Source organism: Ascidiella aspersa, chromosome 3 (genome assembly GCF_963924565.1).
Source record: "Ascidiella aspersa chromosome 3, kaAscAspe10.2, whole genome shotgun sequence".
Taxonomy (NCBI): Eukaryota; Metazoa; Chordata; class Ascidiacea; order Phlebobranchia; family Ascidiidae; genus Ascidiella; species Ascidiella aspersa.
In genome coordinates, this window is record NC_139449.1 from 22000396 (window position 1) to 22016978 (window position 16583).

A 16583-nucleotide genomic window follows, 5' to 3' on the forward strand; every position below is an offset into this window, starting at 1 on the left:
TCTGCGAAATTTGCCAAACAAAATCACTAAGCGGAAAAGTCAGCAGCGTCATTCTTGATGAGGAGCCGATATTTGGTAAGTAATTTCGAAGATCTTATCACAAAACAAGTAATCAAAGGGAACATGCTGTTATTGAGCATATTTGTGCGCAAGTATGCAATTAAAGTAGCCTAGAGTATAACAAGTATTGAAATATCGGCAATAACACGCTACTCCAGCAAAAGACGCAGGGTACAACATAATATGTAATATACTTATTATTAGGCCTCAGATTGATGAATCTTACATTTTGTTTAACCCATATTCGAGAATAATTTGACCTGGCTAATACGTATTTGTTATGGACACAGCGCCTTTGCCAATATGTACGGCCTAATATTGTTGCTGCTTTCATAAGGTTCGCATCCTACTTCAATTGTGAGAAAATTTTTACTCGGCCCATTTTATACACAATGCAAGATATTACTTTCGGTTACATGTTAAATTACACATTCATTTACACTGACATACACGCAAATGGTAAACCATAATATGCGGCGGTGATCAACCATCAACAGCTTGATGGCTTATACACTTCTAATCACGCGAAATAAGGGCATTGCCCGAATGCACAGAATATATCGCGCTTATTGCAAAAGGCTGCATAGTATTGTTACAACTAAATACTCTATTTAACAGGGCGACCGAGTACCGTTACGACCATTTAGCATCGGGTATAGGCTCAGATTGAGATAATTTCGGACATCCCTAATTATGACGCACAATGTTTCGTCGTCAGCAAGATCCATATTTGACCATCAAATTTTATTTTCAGTCACATTTGTAACATCAATTTATTTAGCATGCTACATCAAACCACTTTAAACATGATGCTATTACATAGAATAACAATAGGGGTCATTGAATATGCTGGACGAAGCTGACGCTAAATTCCACAAAGGCGACAAGCTTGCAACAAAAAGTTCAACGAGCAAAAATTACTACGGATAATTAAACGCTTGACATTTGAAAGATTATTAACGCCATCACTTCTATTCGTCACACTAACTGTAAAGCGAAATACGAACCTAAAGGGTTATTAATATTAATGTTACGTACGTTTGCAAATATTCATACGGTTACACTACCTACTTAAAAAAAACAAAATTCACAAATCAAGAAGTGTGACTAATAAGCTCAATTCGCTCGACAACACATACAAAGCAACAGCCATGTTTGATTTAGTACCACAGATCTTCAGGCTATCAAAGTACGTAATTAATTTGTAACCAAAATGGGTGGTGCCGTTAGAAAAAGATTAACTGAATACATTTCGTACCCCGAAAGTGATTTAACTCAAATAGCGGTAATTTTTTAACTCAAATAGCGGTCATTTGTACAAACAAATTGAAGGTATAAAAGTTCAACACAAGGCAAAGGACGTTATGTGAAGAAAATGGCTAACTTAGGCTTTTATAGGCCTTTGGCGATTGCGTGCTTCATACAAAGGTTATTCTTTGGCAGGTGACTGCGGAGTTTTGTAACTATTTTAACTACAGCAAAATAACGTTGGTCTAAAGGCGTCTCTATCAATTATTATCAAATACAAATGCATAATACTGAGACAGGGGAAAAATCGTTACAAGTGGAATCGATGTTATAATTTACAACTGGTTAAAACAGTTGACCGTGGTATTGGCACGAAGCGTGTTGAAAAAAGTTTAGCACTCGTTTTAACCAGAAGTTACTGGGCTTTGTGTATGCAGGTGTAAATTGATTTTTTATTGCATTTAATGCTAAGCACCAACAAACCTATTATAAGTAAGTATTTTAAAAATCGAACTCTTCAAAGTTTGTTACATGATAAGAATAAAAATTGTACGAAAAGAAGCCCTGGAGAAAAAAATACTCTTGGATACAGTTGAGCATTAAACCAGATGAGCAGAGATGGAAAGAAGAGTATACGGTTGGAAACTTAAAGATGTTTTAATTCAGACCCAAACGAAATACAATGAATAAACAGGACAAATGAACACACAGGGCACCAATGGCACAATTGTACAGACACATAGGGCAAAATCGTAAAAATAATGCAAATAAAAACGAAACAAATAAGGGGACGTGCAACGGATTTTAGAAAAGTGGGAAGATATTTATAGGTCTGGCGGGACTTTCATAAGATTTGGAAGGCAGTAGACGGCGCGTCACCAGTTCCATTTATAAGAGTATTTTTTACAAAGGACATCATTGCACAAAAATATTTTCCGGTACCAAAGAAATCTCTTAATAAAACGCGTAAGTAAAAACACCATTATGAAATTACACAGCGCGAGAACGTTCACAGCGCAACTTGACACAAGGCTCAATGTACAGCATTTGGAAAAGGTTTGTCGGTGTTCATTTGCTTCATACTGCGGTTCTCCTCTTTCACCGTTTCCAACTCGAGACTTCGTTTCTCATCCAGGGCCACCATATCGGTGAGACCTTGCTGAAGGCTCTTGATTTGGGTCTGGGCAGCCTGGGGCGACAAAAAGGCTAGTCGATTATGCTTCAAGTGCAGTTTTTACGACACAAGGTCATGTTTTAAAAGACGGTAAAACGCAAACACCAGCCCGAAAATTTAAAATCAGAAAATTAGGTTCAACAAAAACATTTTATAATTTCATTCCTACCCTATAAAGACGCCCGAGGCATGCGAAGGCAGCTGTACCCAGCAGCATTGCAGCTTTCGACTTTAGACAGGATATAACGTTTAACGACCATGGCCCATCAAGGCATAAGACTCCGGGCAATGCTGGACATAATACGACACGACCCTTCTACGTTCCTTACATATATTATATATACTTTTACTTTTATTGCCGGATCAACTTGTTCGGCGTATATAACAATGCAAATGAGCGATTAAATCCGGCTTATATACGGTGGCATGCGACCAGCAAAGACAAAAAAAAAAAAAAAAAAAAAAATTAATCACCTCAAGTTGCTCGGCCAGCTCGAGGTTGTACTTGGTCACGGTCTGGTTGACGTGCTCCAGCCGCGTTATCTTGTGCTTCATCTCGTCGGTGATGCTCAGCGGCTCCTTGCTGTCGCGCGGTGCCTCGCCGAAGATTTCGCCCTCTTCCAGCACTGCGTACTCCACCTCGTACACCTGCAGCTTCTCGCCGATATCCAGCTCGAACATCTGCGAAACGGAGAGACGTGAATCAAGCGATGGCGGGCGAATCGATCGCTTTCCAAGGAAGCGCAATTTTTTGGTTCGACGATCGATCGCTGGTTCCGCAGAAAAGCGCGCGTTTTGGTTCTGGCCGAATTGCGCGTTCGTTCATTATTTATACAGTCAGGCGAAGGAGGTTTGTTTTATACGTTTCACACGCTAATTCGATATATAGAATCTAATCGGTCTGGCCATGTCGAGATATTTCCAACTATGCTAACAACTTTGGCGTTGGGCTATACACTAAAACGATATTGCATCTCATTTCGACTATAAGTTTGCTAAAAAAGCAGAATTTTTACTTGCAGTTATCAGTACAATGCGGTACAAATTTTAGCGTATAAATCGCAATGAGCTGCATTTCGTCAGTTTGGAGAATAAAAAATACTTGGGGCTTTAAGATGGAACATCCACACCAAACTCGTAGATAGTTAGTAGTAACATTGATGGGCAACTAGCCAAATACCTGTCTATTACTTCTAATTCTGCAGTGCTCTTGACATTTTGCCATGCAAAAATAGCGTCGTATTTTCGTTGACGCCAATAAAATGTGGCAACCGATGCTTACCTGCTTGATGACTTTCTGGACGTCCGCTTCTTTCATTTCGATTAGGTTGCTTTTCAGATAACACACAATCGACTCGAAGCTATCTTCGGCCAAAATATTCGCCTTGTGGTGGTTAAGAAGCGATAAGGCAGCCTTGAAAAGGGCAGACTTGCCTTCCAGAAACAGCAGATCTGGAGTTTAACAACAAAGTTGTGTACGTTTAGATTTAAACAATAGGCAAACCTTGATTGATTATGTTGTTCTTAAACCCCCGTAAAATCAATGCCCGGTCTTTTAAAAGTACGTCATTAACCATGAATAAACAAGTCCATAATGCAATACAGCTATAAGCCAAGATTATGTCATATGAAGAAATCACTTCATTTACATCAAAAAAATTCGCCAAGTTCAGTATTTTAAACGGCAAAAATGCCCATATATTTACGAATATTAGTATTACGATATACAACCTCGATACCAAAGCCATGACAACGAATATCTAAAATAGACCGTTTCGCGCACATACCGAAAATCCTGGCAGTAAAGCCAAAAGACAGGATGGAAGCGAACATCGTAAGAAACCAAGGGGTTGAAAACAGCATCAAACCGACATCGTTGTTTTCCAAATGCTCGTAGAGATCCCTAAGAACAGCAAACACGAAGTTATCTTCTTGTTTTCGTGTTTGTTCAAGCGGTCTTGCTGACAAACGGGTCACCTGTGAAAGTCGTGCAAAAGCCTGGAAAGCTGGTAAACCGCCACTCGTAATGCCTCCATGTCGGGAAGGTAGAGGTTCCGGCATCCGACGTCGAACATCAGGTGACAAAGAATGTTGAACGCATCAACTGGAGAGTTGGTCTAAAACCAATCAAGATTTCATCATTTATCACAAAATAAATTTGAAGGGGTAGCGCCTAAAGGCATCAATAGATTTTGGAATATAACATTTTATTTTAATGATGTGCAACTACAGCAAAATAAAAATTAACAGAATTAGCACAATCTGGTCACGATAAGGGAGGATAATAATTTAGTTGGCATGTGTTATTCAACCAGACCTTTTTTAACATACGTGCATTAAAATGATGCCAGCAACAAAGCTCAATCCCTGGCAGTATCCTACATCCGCATCGGCAAGGGAGTAGGCTTTTAACAAGTTGAACAGATGGAGCTGGCCGTTTTGAAGTTGTTGCTTGAAATACGCATGGGTAGGAAATGTACGCCCTGTGCGAATAAGATAATAATTTCTAGTGAAATGTTAAACAAATCTGACAACGCTTTAACACTATTAAAATGGTATAAAGAGTAATAAAAGTGTGTTGTAAATATATACGTTACTGGCGTTTTTAACGCCAACGACCTACTGGTAATTATAAATGATTAACTTTGGTGCGAAGTGATTTATTTTTTTATGTAAGTTTACCGGCCCTGTTTCACAAAAATATAGTTTTATCTTATCCAACAAATGATAAACGAAACATTTATTAATTGATGATATTGTCAACAAAGTCGTATTATTTTAAATGGCTTACCTAGGTCGATGAGAATAGCATGTTGGTGTGGCGTGAGTGCCTTTAGTAGATCGCTGTAAGGTGTCTTTGTCATCACATTTCGCTTCATCGTCTCCCGGATGTTATCTACTTTGCGGAGCTTCCATTGTTCATGCAACAATGACCAAACCTGGCCTCGTAGCTGCTTTGAAACTCCTAAACCAAGACACATTTTTATTGCAAAGTCGTATTTAATGGTAGATGCAAAGTAAAACAAGTCCACTACCAAATCCTTGAATTTGGTTTGTTTACCTATTCTAGTGCAGTGCTTCCCAACCAGTGGGTCGCGAAGCTATTTCAGGTGGGTCGCGAAGCATTTCTAAATGTTACAGTTTTCCATTAGGTCGGGAAATTATTGCATTATCATTACGTAACATTAATGCAACTATGTTACAATTAAATGCGTTGGGCCGAATTAACTGTTTCAGTACGTTAAGCCAGTAGTAAAGATGCAGGTTTTATGTAACTTTATTCGTTTGGTCATATCTCATTGTGGGTCGTACAATAAAACTTGTAATAAAAGTGGGTCGCGAACTGAAAAAGGTTTGGAAGCACTGTTCTCGTGTTATATCGGCATGCAACTGTGAACAATAAACATGATAGTAAAATAAAACTCTACCTCGCTTAACAGCCGCCTGAAGCACTCCAAAATCAATCTTGTAATCATTCCTGCTGTCCGTTGAAAGAAGCTCTAGCCAGACTTTGTCCATTTCCGGACAGATTGGCCCAACCTCTCTGTAGTCAAGCTTAACTTTCAACAGTGGATTTGGAGGTAAATCTAAACAACAATATTTGTTATTTAAAAACTGGAAATCGATTTATGGCTCCTACAACAATTAAAATGTTACATAAATATCAAATGTAATATGTTTTTTAATTAAATTGAATAGTTTTGGGGTGTTAAATGATTTGGTGATATTTTGCATTTATATGAGGGGGGTTGTTGTAAAACTTCGCTATGTAAACGGAAGTTGTATGTTTATGAAGTCAGACTTGAACGTCAGGTTACCTCCATTAGAGACGACTGTTAAGTTGTTTATTCTGTTGATCATCATCTGGTCTCGAATGGCCCGTTTCCAAGCATATCTGACATCTTCTGGTGTTTTCAGAGTACTTAGGGGCTTCATGTAGTTTTGAAGTGCAGGAGAAGCACTAGGATCTATTGGTATTAATACGCTGTTAGTATTATTCATAAAAATCATTCGATAACTTGCGTTTAAATGTGTGTTAAAAGTGAAGATTTTTGGCTGTTATAACACTTATTTCAAACAAGCAAAAAAACTTCTATAATCATCTAACTTAAAACACATGAGACTTACATTGCCTCTTTTTTTTCTGGGATGAACCGGAAACCCTGATAAAAATCTCTTGGTGAAAAGACATCTTTTTGCCTGTGGAAGCACTAGCAATACTTGGTTTTCTATCAACTGTTTTTGGTGAAGGGGAACGCGATTGTGTTGGTGTTGAATCCGAAGAGATGCTGAAAAAGATATGCCAAGCTAAGCAATGAAGCAGTGGAGTAGGTTAAGCATATCTACAATGGAAATAGGCAAGAGCTTTTATTGAAATTGCTGTGGAGACAGAAAAGCACACCCAAATTGTGAGATCAAAAATAACACTGCTGTTTTTTATTATTATCAAAATGATAATAAAAATAATCTCTATTGTGCGTATAACATGCAAAACACAGTTTCATGATGCTTCATACCAATGATGTTCAACACCTAACCCCAAAAGTCGCTTTATAAAAATGATATAAACAACCTTATTTAATAATTAATAAGACTAGGCCATTGGAGTTGTACATCGTTGCACTACAATGTTCTCACCGATTTGTTAATATACAATGGTTAGTAGGTAAACAGAAAGTTGAAAGATAAAATTCAAATTTTTAACACACGTTATCAGTAATCAAGAAGATGTTGAAAATGAAAGAGAAAACGCACATTAGTTAGCTAAAAGAGTACAGAAAGTTTGATTGCAATACATAAAATCATATAAACTCACAAATCTACCACTCACAAAAGTTCACATCGTAATTTCGAAAATCTGTCAAACCCAGTAAATGATTTTACCCAATTCCAGCAACTTCTTGTTTTGGCCACACATCTTCTTGAAGGCTTTTAGTACACTCAGAGTAGATTCCGTTTTCATTGTAGAACAGTGCCGAAAAAGTTCGCTTGGGAATACCAGTTGAAACTTCACCAGCTGGTGAAACTCTTTGATCCTCTTTTTCGTCACAGAAAAGTGGATGTGGCAACTCAGGTGAGTTGGCTTGTTTATCTGTGCTATGAAGGGATTTGGCAACAAAAAATATCCCTGTGTCCTCTTCATCTGATGTTTCATACTCATATGCTTCTTTCACATGATCCTTATTTTTCGGCTGTGGTTGGCACAAAGGGGAAATCTTTGCTTCAGAATTAAGAACTTTTACTTGCACTTTTCCTTTACTGATGGGTTTAAAGTTAGCTTGGTCGGATTTCTGATCATTGAGCCCAAAAAGCCTTGTAAGAGAAAATCTGGAAGGGGTTAAAGTGACTGCATTGGCCCCTTCAGATGGAGACTCCTGCACATCCTCCAGTTGATGAGTCAGTCTTCTCAGAAACGGCGACGAAAAACTTGTTCTTTAAGTTTCAAGCGTAACACAAAACAAACTTAAAACCGGACAGAATTAGTGAGACTTTTATTTTGCCTTGCTTCATGCAGAAAATAATATTACAGGAAAACAGAATAACTTCTAAGTATGGTGAATCACAGGAATAAGTCAGATCTTAATGTAAAATAAAATACATTATTTTACACAAGGCTGTTTGTTTTATGGAGTTCAATAATGTTGCACATCCCAAATGTTTCTTAAACACAATTGTTTAATCCATCAATAAACAGTTAATAAGCAACAACTTTATTTGAAGGTTTTTTATCAATTTAACAAAACTGTGCTTTCCAAAATTGACGGACAGTGTACCTCAATAGCCATACCACCCCCAAGTAATCCAACTGACAATTCATAAAACTACACAGCAACTTTAGGTTAAAAAAAAACAGATTTCAAAGTGTATATATTGATATTCTGATGTGCAATGTAAGGTTTTAAAGTTATTGCAATTAAAGGCCTACAAAAGCAATACTTTCTAACCTTTTTAAACTTGAATTAGACAAGTTCAGAGCATGGTTTGCTGCTTTCGCCTGTACAGGAGAAAATGCTGACGGGGACACATGAGGTTGGGGTTTTTCCTCACCCATGTTGTCATTCATGTTTAGTTTTCTTCGGGCCATTATTGAACTCTGGTCCACTGCTCCAACTGTATTTGACCTTTACTCAGTGAAGAGATATAAAACACATAATATTTTTGAGAAAAAATTAAAAAAAATATGTTTAAAAAAGTTTAAGCTTAAGTTTGTGACTTTATGTAGTACTTTTAAATTCGCATTTTCCCGATTTTACCCATTAAAATATTTTTTACTGACAAACTTATTTAGTAATATTTTAAATTTAAATGTCCGCTTTGTTATGTTTGAGTATTTTGGTTAACATTATTGTGCTTATGGTTTGAAAAAGGAATGTTGAACCTGATGGCTTAAAAGATAAACAGGCATTGTACCAACAGTTTAACCTAAATTACACACCAAGTATTGACACTAGGTTTAGGTTCATACAGAAAGTGAGGCAGACTGTGAAATAAAAATCACTTATACATCATACCGGGGCCGAAGTTCCTCTCCAGAACTGGAAGAATGGTTGCAAGAGGCAAGTGGCGACAGTTCTGTGCCAGAATGTGGGCTGCCTGAACGATTTCGCATTCGCATGGCCTGGCTGAGTTGCCCAGTCGGGCCAGGTGATGAAGTACGTGGATTTTCCTAACACCATTAAAATGATAAGGTATGAAAAGTAGTTTCATTTCATTGCGTTTGTTAAACAAATACAATCACTTTTCCAGAAACCCTCTCTTCGGTGACTTACCCCAAAGAACTTGAGTTTTTCAATCGGACTTGAAATGTGATGTTCAGCCTCATGCTGCAGTTCATGCATTTTCTGAAACCCCTAAAAAATGCATTAACACTAGAATTACCGCAAGCGGTTAAAATGACCGTTTGTATCATAAAAAAAAGTCATAATAATTTAGATTTCTTTTATTCTATAAGTTCTCTTTACTATTGAGCGACCTTAACCTTTGTAAGTGTTAGATTAATAGGCTGTAGGCTCCATTATAATATCATGTTTCTGAAATATACTCAAGCCATATCTAAGAATTGATGCATTGTTGGCTTTCAACCTGCTTTCAAGAATTTGTTTTTGTATGTTTTCTTTACAACTAACATTAATATTGAAATTGATTGTAAAACAATAGGTTTTTAATTGGGTTAAAAATATCAAACAGGCATTTTTATTATGCTGCTTGTCACATGGACCACAAATAGCTATCCAAGGTATACAAGAACCAAAAAATTAGCAGCGCTTAGCGCAATCTACACATTCAAGTTTCACTCAAGTTATACACTATCCGGAATCTAATCTACAGCAACCACAACACATTTTTGCATTTTATTTTGTAGACAGTCCACATTAGTTTGGAATTACTTTCGCTTTCTGCTTCCGTCAACCATCGAATTTGGATAATAATTGTTGAGTCAAAATTATGAACTGACATGTGACTTACTGTTAACAGCTCTTGCTGCAATTGTTCCATGGTTGTTTAAAAATAATAGCGACATAAATAGCTATCGTTTAAGGCGATATAATTCGTGGTGGAATTAGAATTTGCTTTACGGTCAAAATGACCGTTGGCGGTAATTTAAGGTACATGGATTCGTTTCTCATACTGTGGTTATTCTAATAAACTAAAAATTTACATACCAAAAGGTGACCTAGACTTAGGAAAAGTCAGGAAGTTTCAATATTCTATAAGTTACCTAAGCGGAGATATAAACGATTGAAAATCAAAAACGGTCAAAATGACAGCACCTGTAATTCTAGTGTTAAAAGCTAAGTTACCAGTACAGCTAAAATTGTTTCCAGATAGTAGTTTAGAAACAAATCAACAGTTTTACCTTTTCAAAAAAAGTTTCAAAACTACTAAGAGACTTCTTTGCACGACTTTTAAAGAAATTTAACCTCTTTGAGATTGCATTCGAGTTGGGTTCCTTTAACTGCAAAATCATAAAAAAATACTAATAGTTAATGACCTTTATCTTAAGAATTAGGACAGCTAAACTTTATCTGAAATAAAGTTGTTCTTTATTGCAAATTAAAATAAATAATTTATACACAAACATTTTTCAATTATTATTCACCTGTTTAAGTTTCATGTCATGTTCATGTTGTTTCTCTAAGAACAAACATCGTAGCACAGTCATTACCACAACCAGCTTTTCATACTTGAATTCTACTTGACGACTTTTACAGCATTCCTGCAATTATAAAATTTATTTATGTAACAGCGCTGGGTGCTTCCCATTTATCAGCAACAATGCTTTCCTACTTACTGATAATAATAGAAAGGGATTTATAGGAAGGTGCTATTAAAAGGTTTTGCACATAAAATGCTTGAATATAAATCTCTTGGGCCAAAAAATTATTATACTGAGTATTCTGTGAAATAAGCACCTCGAAAAAATAATAATATTAAAAACGACATCGTGAAGATTTTATCACTTGTATAAAACAATTATGGTGTTTTTTCTTTTTTATATTGCAATGAAATACCTTCCTTATTGGAAATACTAAATACTGGATCATTTCCCACAGCTTTTTTATGCAAAATAAGTATGTTAAGGCTGCAATAACCACTTAATACAAAAGAGTATCAAACATACTGCTTCAAATCAGCCCTAAACTGACTTTAACATTAGTTAGTTTAAAAAAAATATTTCCAGAATGGATGATACAAAACATTTTATCACAGCATTCGTGAAACTGCTATACATATATATAACAAACAAACAAAACTTACCTCGATTTTGTTTTTTACTGCTCGTTGTTCAGGATCAGTGAGATTGTCAGAAATAAACTTTGCAGCAATGTTTAGGCCCTGTTCAACCCACTCCTGGCCACAGGTGGCACCAGAGATTTTATTCATTGTTTTGCACACGATATGGTAAGTCTTAAGTGGATCAACCCCCTGCGCACACATACTACAGGACTGCTTCAAGGCAAGTAGTATCTCGTCGCACTAAAAACAAATATATATATGAGATGTATATGTGCTTGGGGCTTTATATATAACGTTTCAATCCAAAACTAAAATAAACAATTGTATTATTCAAAACTGAATATTGTATAACAAAACATGTTCATTTAAATTATGCTCTATTTAACCAACAGCTAACAACCAAATCTAGCTTGTACAATTATTTATAGATTATCATCATTAGTGAACTATTTATATGCTTACCACGGTTTCATTAGCACACTTGAAAAGGTAGCACCGAAACCTAAAATCATCATTCCGCTGAGTGGCATGCTGGTCTTTGGCAAATATGCCAAAGTGGTCCTTGTTATGTATACCCTGCTCAAGAATGCAATGGTTTCTCAAATTGCAAACCAAATGTCATGATTATCCTGAACTTACCTTGCAACATCTTGTAATGTCAGTGAAGTGGACCTCTATTTTACGTGCAGACATGTCAGGACAAATCAAAGTAATTGAATGTCGGCCAATCTGGTCAAAAATCACTAATTTAATGGTGATAAAACCATTTATAATATTACTGCACTAGTTTGATAAACGATAAGTTATAACACAATTCGTCCTGATTAAGCACCCAGCAAGAGGTAAATAAAATATGATCTATATTGTCTATCATGGTAAAAAAATAAATTTAGAGCTCTACATAAAAAATAATAGTAACCAAAAAAACAATATATATATATATATATATATTGTTTAGTATATACATTTTTCATATTACTTGGACAACAAGACTATTATTGTCGCACCAGCAAAAGGCGAATCTTGTTTTTGTCAAATCCAAGTGCTGAAGTGGCTCCTGGTTCACTGCAATGTCGCGTTCTTCCACGTAGTCTTTGCTTCATTGCAGCTGATGAAGGGGTATCAATTGAGTTGCAGCGTTGTCTGTCAAAGTTTGGAGGAAGCAAATTGCTGTCTTGGGTAAGAATGGACCTGAAACAGGTTAGTATAAAAATAAAAGCAAAATGATCAAAAAGTGACAGTCTTTTCTGTGTTGGTTTCAACTAGCTACAGTGGTTTTCATCAAGTTATGGAGAGGAAATATATTTTACTAGACGAAATACCCAGCGTTGCCCAGGTCAAATGGGGTATTTACTTATAACAATAATATGCAGCATTTTACAATAAGCGCGATATATCATGTGCATTCGGGCAATGCCCGAATTTTGCGTGGTTAAAAAGTGCTGGGTCAAGTAAATACTTTCTCACAATTCAAAGTAGGATGCGGCCCTTATGAAAGCAGCAACAGTATTAGGTCTCACCTTTCTCGCAACTTTAGCAAAACAGCAGCAATTACCAAACAAACAGTATTTAGTTTAAAAGTACCTAACCAAATAACGATTCTGTCGCAGTGTTTAAACTGTACGGCAATATAAAGTCCGTAGTTCAGCTGCGCTTTTATATAAACTGATAAGCATTTAACAAACATAACTGTCTTTAGTTTTACAGTTGTTACTGAACAGCGATCAACCTTACTTTGGAACTAAGTTAAATCCGACAAAATCTATTTTTACAAAAATCAAGTATAATTAACAAACTGTTTTAAAAATTTACAAAGAATCGCACAGCGGGGTTAATATTTGTAATCTTGCAACTTTAGCAAAACTGCCGGTTTCGGAATGCTTTAGTAAATAAGCGCTAACCTAATCGTCTCAAATTTAATCACATTTCGTGATATGTATATCAATTGGGAATCACTAACAAACCGAAACTTTATTTTGTTACTTGAAATGACTAAATACCCAACGGCCAAGTACGTCAAACATCTTTTACGTAAATAAAACCCGTGACCTATATCGATAGAGAACCACTCACAAACGTAAAAACTTAAGTTGTAGCAGCCATTGTTCACATTGGCCTTAAAAATAAAAGTTGCTCACCCGTGACCGGTTTGCGACGGCGCTCGCTTGACATGCAAGACTTTCTCTCATAGAAAGGAACAAATTGTTTTCTGTCTGGAAGCACACAAGTTTCTTTCTATTTTCCCAATTGCTCTGCGACTCGCTTAAGAGGGAGCAAAATGAGCCACGGTTGCTCTGTCTGTCTCCCTAAAATGAGCCACGTTGCTCTGTCTGTGTCTCCCTAAAACACGCGAACATGCAGCCGACTGCCGACTCACAAACTTTCTAAATATGTATAAGATTTGTCTAATTGAAAAAACTTTAGTTCATACCCTTTTCTTTAAAAACTCCTATAATACCTATAATATATTTATCTGTGTTTGCAGGTGGGCTATGATATATACACCTTAAAATGGAATTGATCACAATGAAGGACTAGTGAAAAATAAAACCAACACTTTTTAAAATAAATATTTAGTGTTTTTTTAAATAAACTTACGAACTATTTCTCTGCAAAATATCGATTGCACTATCTCTCGAATCATCTATTAGAGATGTGCTTGGGTTTAATGGGTGACAGCCATTGGAAAATGGAGATTCAGGAAGGTCAGCGGACTGTAAGCAATTTAAAGGAGAAATTTGAAATGTTATTACACAAAAAAATAAGTTAAGGCCTGAGGGAGCATTGCTTGTGGTTCGAAAGTCGTTCATCTTGTAAACAATGTTTGATATGTAAGCCAGAGGGCATAAAAAAAGCTTATGGCAAACCACAAATTTCAATGGTTAAGTGGACATCGAATTATAAAGTCATCTTTTTAAAAAATCTTGGCAAAAATTACACTAGTGTTCTTTACAAAAGAGATCAAAATCTAAGTTAACCAGACATCAAAGTTTAAGATCTAAAACAAACCATGCGCTTGACATTTGTCAACTCCATGTTGTGTTCAACCTCCAGAGAACGGTACTTGTCAATTGCTTCATCAATAAATGTATTTGGCGGAAATTCTTGTTTAACCTGAATTTTTCCCAGCATCATTGCTTCAAACCTTTACAAATAGGCATTTTTAATTTTCTAAATTTTTTACATAATATATGTTATTGACCTTTACTGAATTTATAATGATTAACTCAGGTGTAGTTTTTCTTATTTGTGTTTTATTTTGTCTAAGACATAAGCAAAAATAACTTAATACTCTGAGAAACCTACTTTACACAATCAAAATCCTGATCCTTTCCATTAATTCCCAAAGGAGGTGAAACTTTTTGATACCATGTCATCCACCTGTTCATAGTTTCTGACACTTCTTTAATCTAAAAAAATTATATAAAAACTTTCAAATCAAACAATTTTAGGCCTGCATAGGGCATAGGTAGTAAGTATCCTGCGCACTTGCACACTCAGCAACTATTGCAGCATTTGACAACCGCCCAAAAATTTCAGGAGTAATTAGTTTACAGCTGCACAAATTTTATGCAGAACACTAAATCCTTAAGGCAATTTTTTTCATGCTTTTCAATCTGAACATTAGCAACATAAAAAGCTAGCTCAAACCCCTGTTGTTGCTAAATAAATAAAATTTGAAATAGAAAAATTCTCACCAAAGTTTTATCCTTGTCTTGAAACACATGGCACACATATGGTCCATCAGGGTAATTTGGACACTTTAATATGGCAAGGCAGTTTTTCTCCAGGTCATGTGGTGATATGACTTCCGCAACTTGGTTAAGTTCAAAAACCAATGGCAAACAGTTACTTCTTGAACTGTTTGAATTTTTGTCAGAAGCATCTATTGGAGCGAGGGGATGATTGAATGCTGATATATCATTGTCTTGGTGAAATTTTGGTTCTGCTAGACTACCAGTGTCAATTAAAAGTTTAGGTTCCTTTTTTGCAGTGAATGCTTCTTGTTCCAGTGACAAGGAGCAAAATATTGGCTTGCGACGAAACTTTATTTCAGCAACAACCCACTGCAGCATAGGCTTAATGTATACATTATGCACATTTAAATGTCCCATGTAGTTTAGAAAATAAGTTCTCTTTGGTGGAACCACAACATTTAACGGATCAGACATTTTTGTAAATTTGTTTCTACTTTTCTATAGATGAAATTCTGTATGAAGATATTAGAATAAAAAAATGGCTTTACTAGTTGGCACATGGCATAACCATCATCAACTGTGGAAAGTACGACAAGTGCACCTGAGATTTTTTAACATCAAAGGTGAGCCAGAAAAATCACTACTGCACCTCAAATATAAAATGCATGTGCACCCTTATTTATCACATCGGCATACGTTTACAGTGGAATGCATGTAATAAAGAGCGCATCAGAAAATAGGGCGCTTCTAGAATCTTACCACAACGTTCAAAAAATTATTAAAGCAACGCACATTATTTAGGTTAGGGTGTCGGTTAGTGTTTAGGCGAGGGTGGGTCAAGTATTAATATTTAATAACATTGCTTAAACTACCCAAACCCTAACACTAACCCGCATCCTAACCCAAATAATATTTGATGTGGTAGGATGCTAGACCGGCGCCAAAAATTATAAAGTGCCCCCGGAAAATTGAAAGTGCATTTTTTTTAACTTTGTTGCACTAGGACACCCAAAATTTTTCGCCAGTGCACTGTCGAGATCTGCAACACTTTCTGGACTTGACTATCATTAGGGAGATTCTTTGCTACTCATTCTTGCAATAATTTGTTGATTTAGTTAATGTTAGTCATGGTCCTGGTCAAGTCTGTATTCTGTGACAGGTACAAACCACAGTTTTTTACAAACAATTTGTGCGCACACTTAAACACCTATATTTTTAAAAAAGTTAAATTGTGCTACATTTTTAAACTTCAAGTGTGCATAACACCTTGATTGCACACCTTTTCCCTTAAAATTTGGTGCTGCTCACCCAAAGTCTTGGCGTTAAGTGCCATGAAAAGAAGACTATGTCCTTGTGTTGTATTTCTTTATTTAATTAAACTTGCAACCATAGTATAATCGAATACCATTTAGAATAAATTATGCCATAGGCGTAGCTGGTTTCCAATAAACGCAAACATATTAAAGTTAAGTTTGCCAACTTTTTATTTCACTAAAAATGACTATACAAAGCATTGCCGATTCACAATTGCACCACTTTTAAAAATCGTCTTCGTATTGAGTTGCTTTTTTCTCAACTTACTTCTTTAAAACCATAAGCACATTTCGGTAGGTAAGTTAGCGACGGTTTAGTTCCCTATCGTTTCAACAGACGCCGAATGTTTC

General features: G+C 36.0%; 1 protein-coding gene across 2 annotated transcripts; it reads right to left on the reverse strand.

Moving 5' to 3' along the window:
- Nucleotides 1-675: 675 nt before the first annotated feature.
- LOC146160838 (TBC1 domain family member 1-like) lies at nucleotides 676-15657 on the reverse strand. 2 transcript variants are annotated; one of them, XM_083383779.1, is made up of 24 exons: nucleotides 14920-15657; nucleotides 14528-14631; nucleotides 14231-14366; nucleotides 13820-13935; nucleotides 12229-12412; nucleotides 11861-11950; nucleotides 11684-11797; nucleotides 11243-11461; nucleotides 10584-10700; nucleotides 10341-10439; nucleotides 9253-9333; nucleotides 8995-9149; nucleotides 8428-8604; nucleotides 7367-7915; nucleotides 6611-6771; nucleotides 6301-6450; nucleotides 5911-6069; nucleotides 5274-5447; nucleotides 4814-4965; nucleotides 4460-4599; nucleotides 4270-4385; nucleotides 3765-3934; nucleotides 2957-3163; nucleotides 676-2497 (listed from the first exon to the last, which is right to left on the reverse strand). In XM_083383779.1, the coding sequence occupies exons 1-24, from the start codon at nucleotides 15391-15393 to the stop codon at nucleotides 2342-2344; spliced, it is 4200 nt and encodes a 1399-aa protein (XP_083239905.1). In that variant the 5' UTR covers nucleotides 15394-15657; the 3' UTR covers nucleotides 676-2341. The 2 variants fall into 2 exon arrangements, with proteins under 2 accessions (XP_083239905.1, XP_083239906.1); XM_083383780.1 differs by lacking the exon at nucleotides 7367-7915 and having other exon boundaries at nucleotides 679-2497; nucleotides 14920-15655.
- Between the last annotated feature and the right edge of the window lie 926 nt (nucleotides 15658-16583).

What these genes read in the sequence shown, in the direction of transcription:
- LOC146160838 (XM_083383779.1), bottom strand. Translation starts at nt 15,393, where the DNA reads ATGTCTGATCCGTTAAATGTTGTGGTTCCACCAAAGAGAACTTATTTT. An exon ending in CAAGAAGTTGCTGGAATTGG is followed by an intron (nt 6,772 to 7,366) that starts GTAAAATCATTT and finishes TATCTTTTTCAG; the next exon opens with CATCTCTTCGGATTCAACAC. An exon ending in TCCAGAAAGTCATCAAGCAG is followed by an intron (nt 3,164 to 3,764) that starts GTAAGCATCGGT and finishes TCCGTTTCGCAG; the next exon opens with ATGTTCGAGCTGGATATCGG.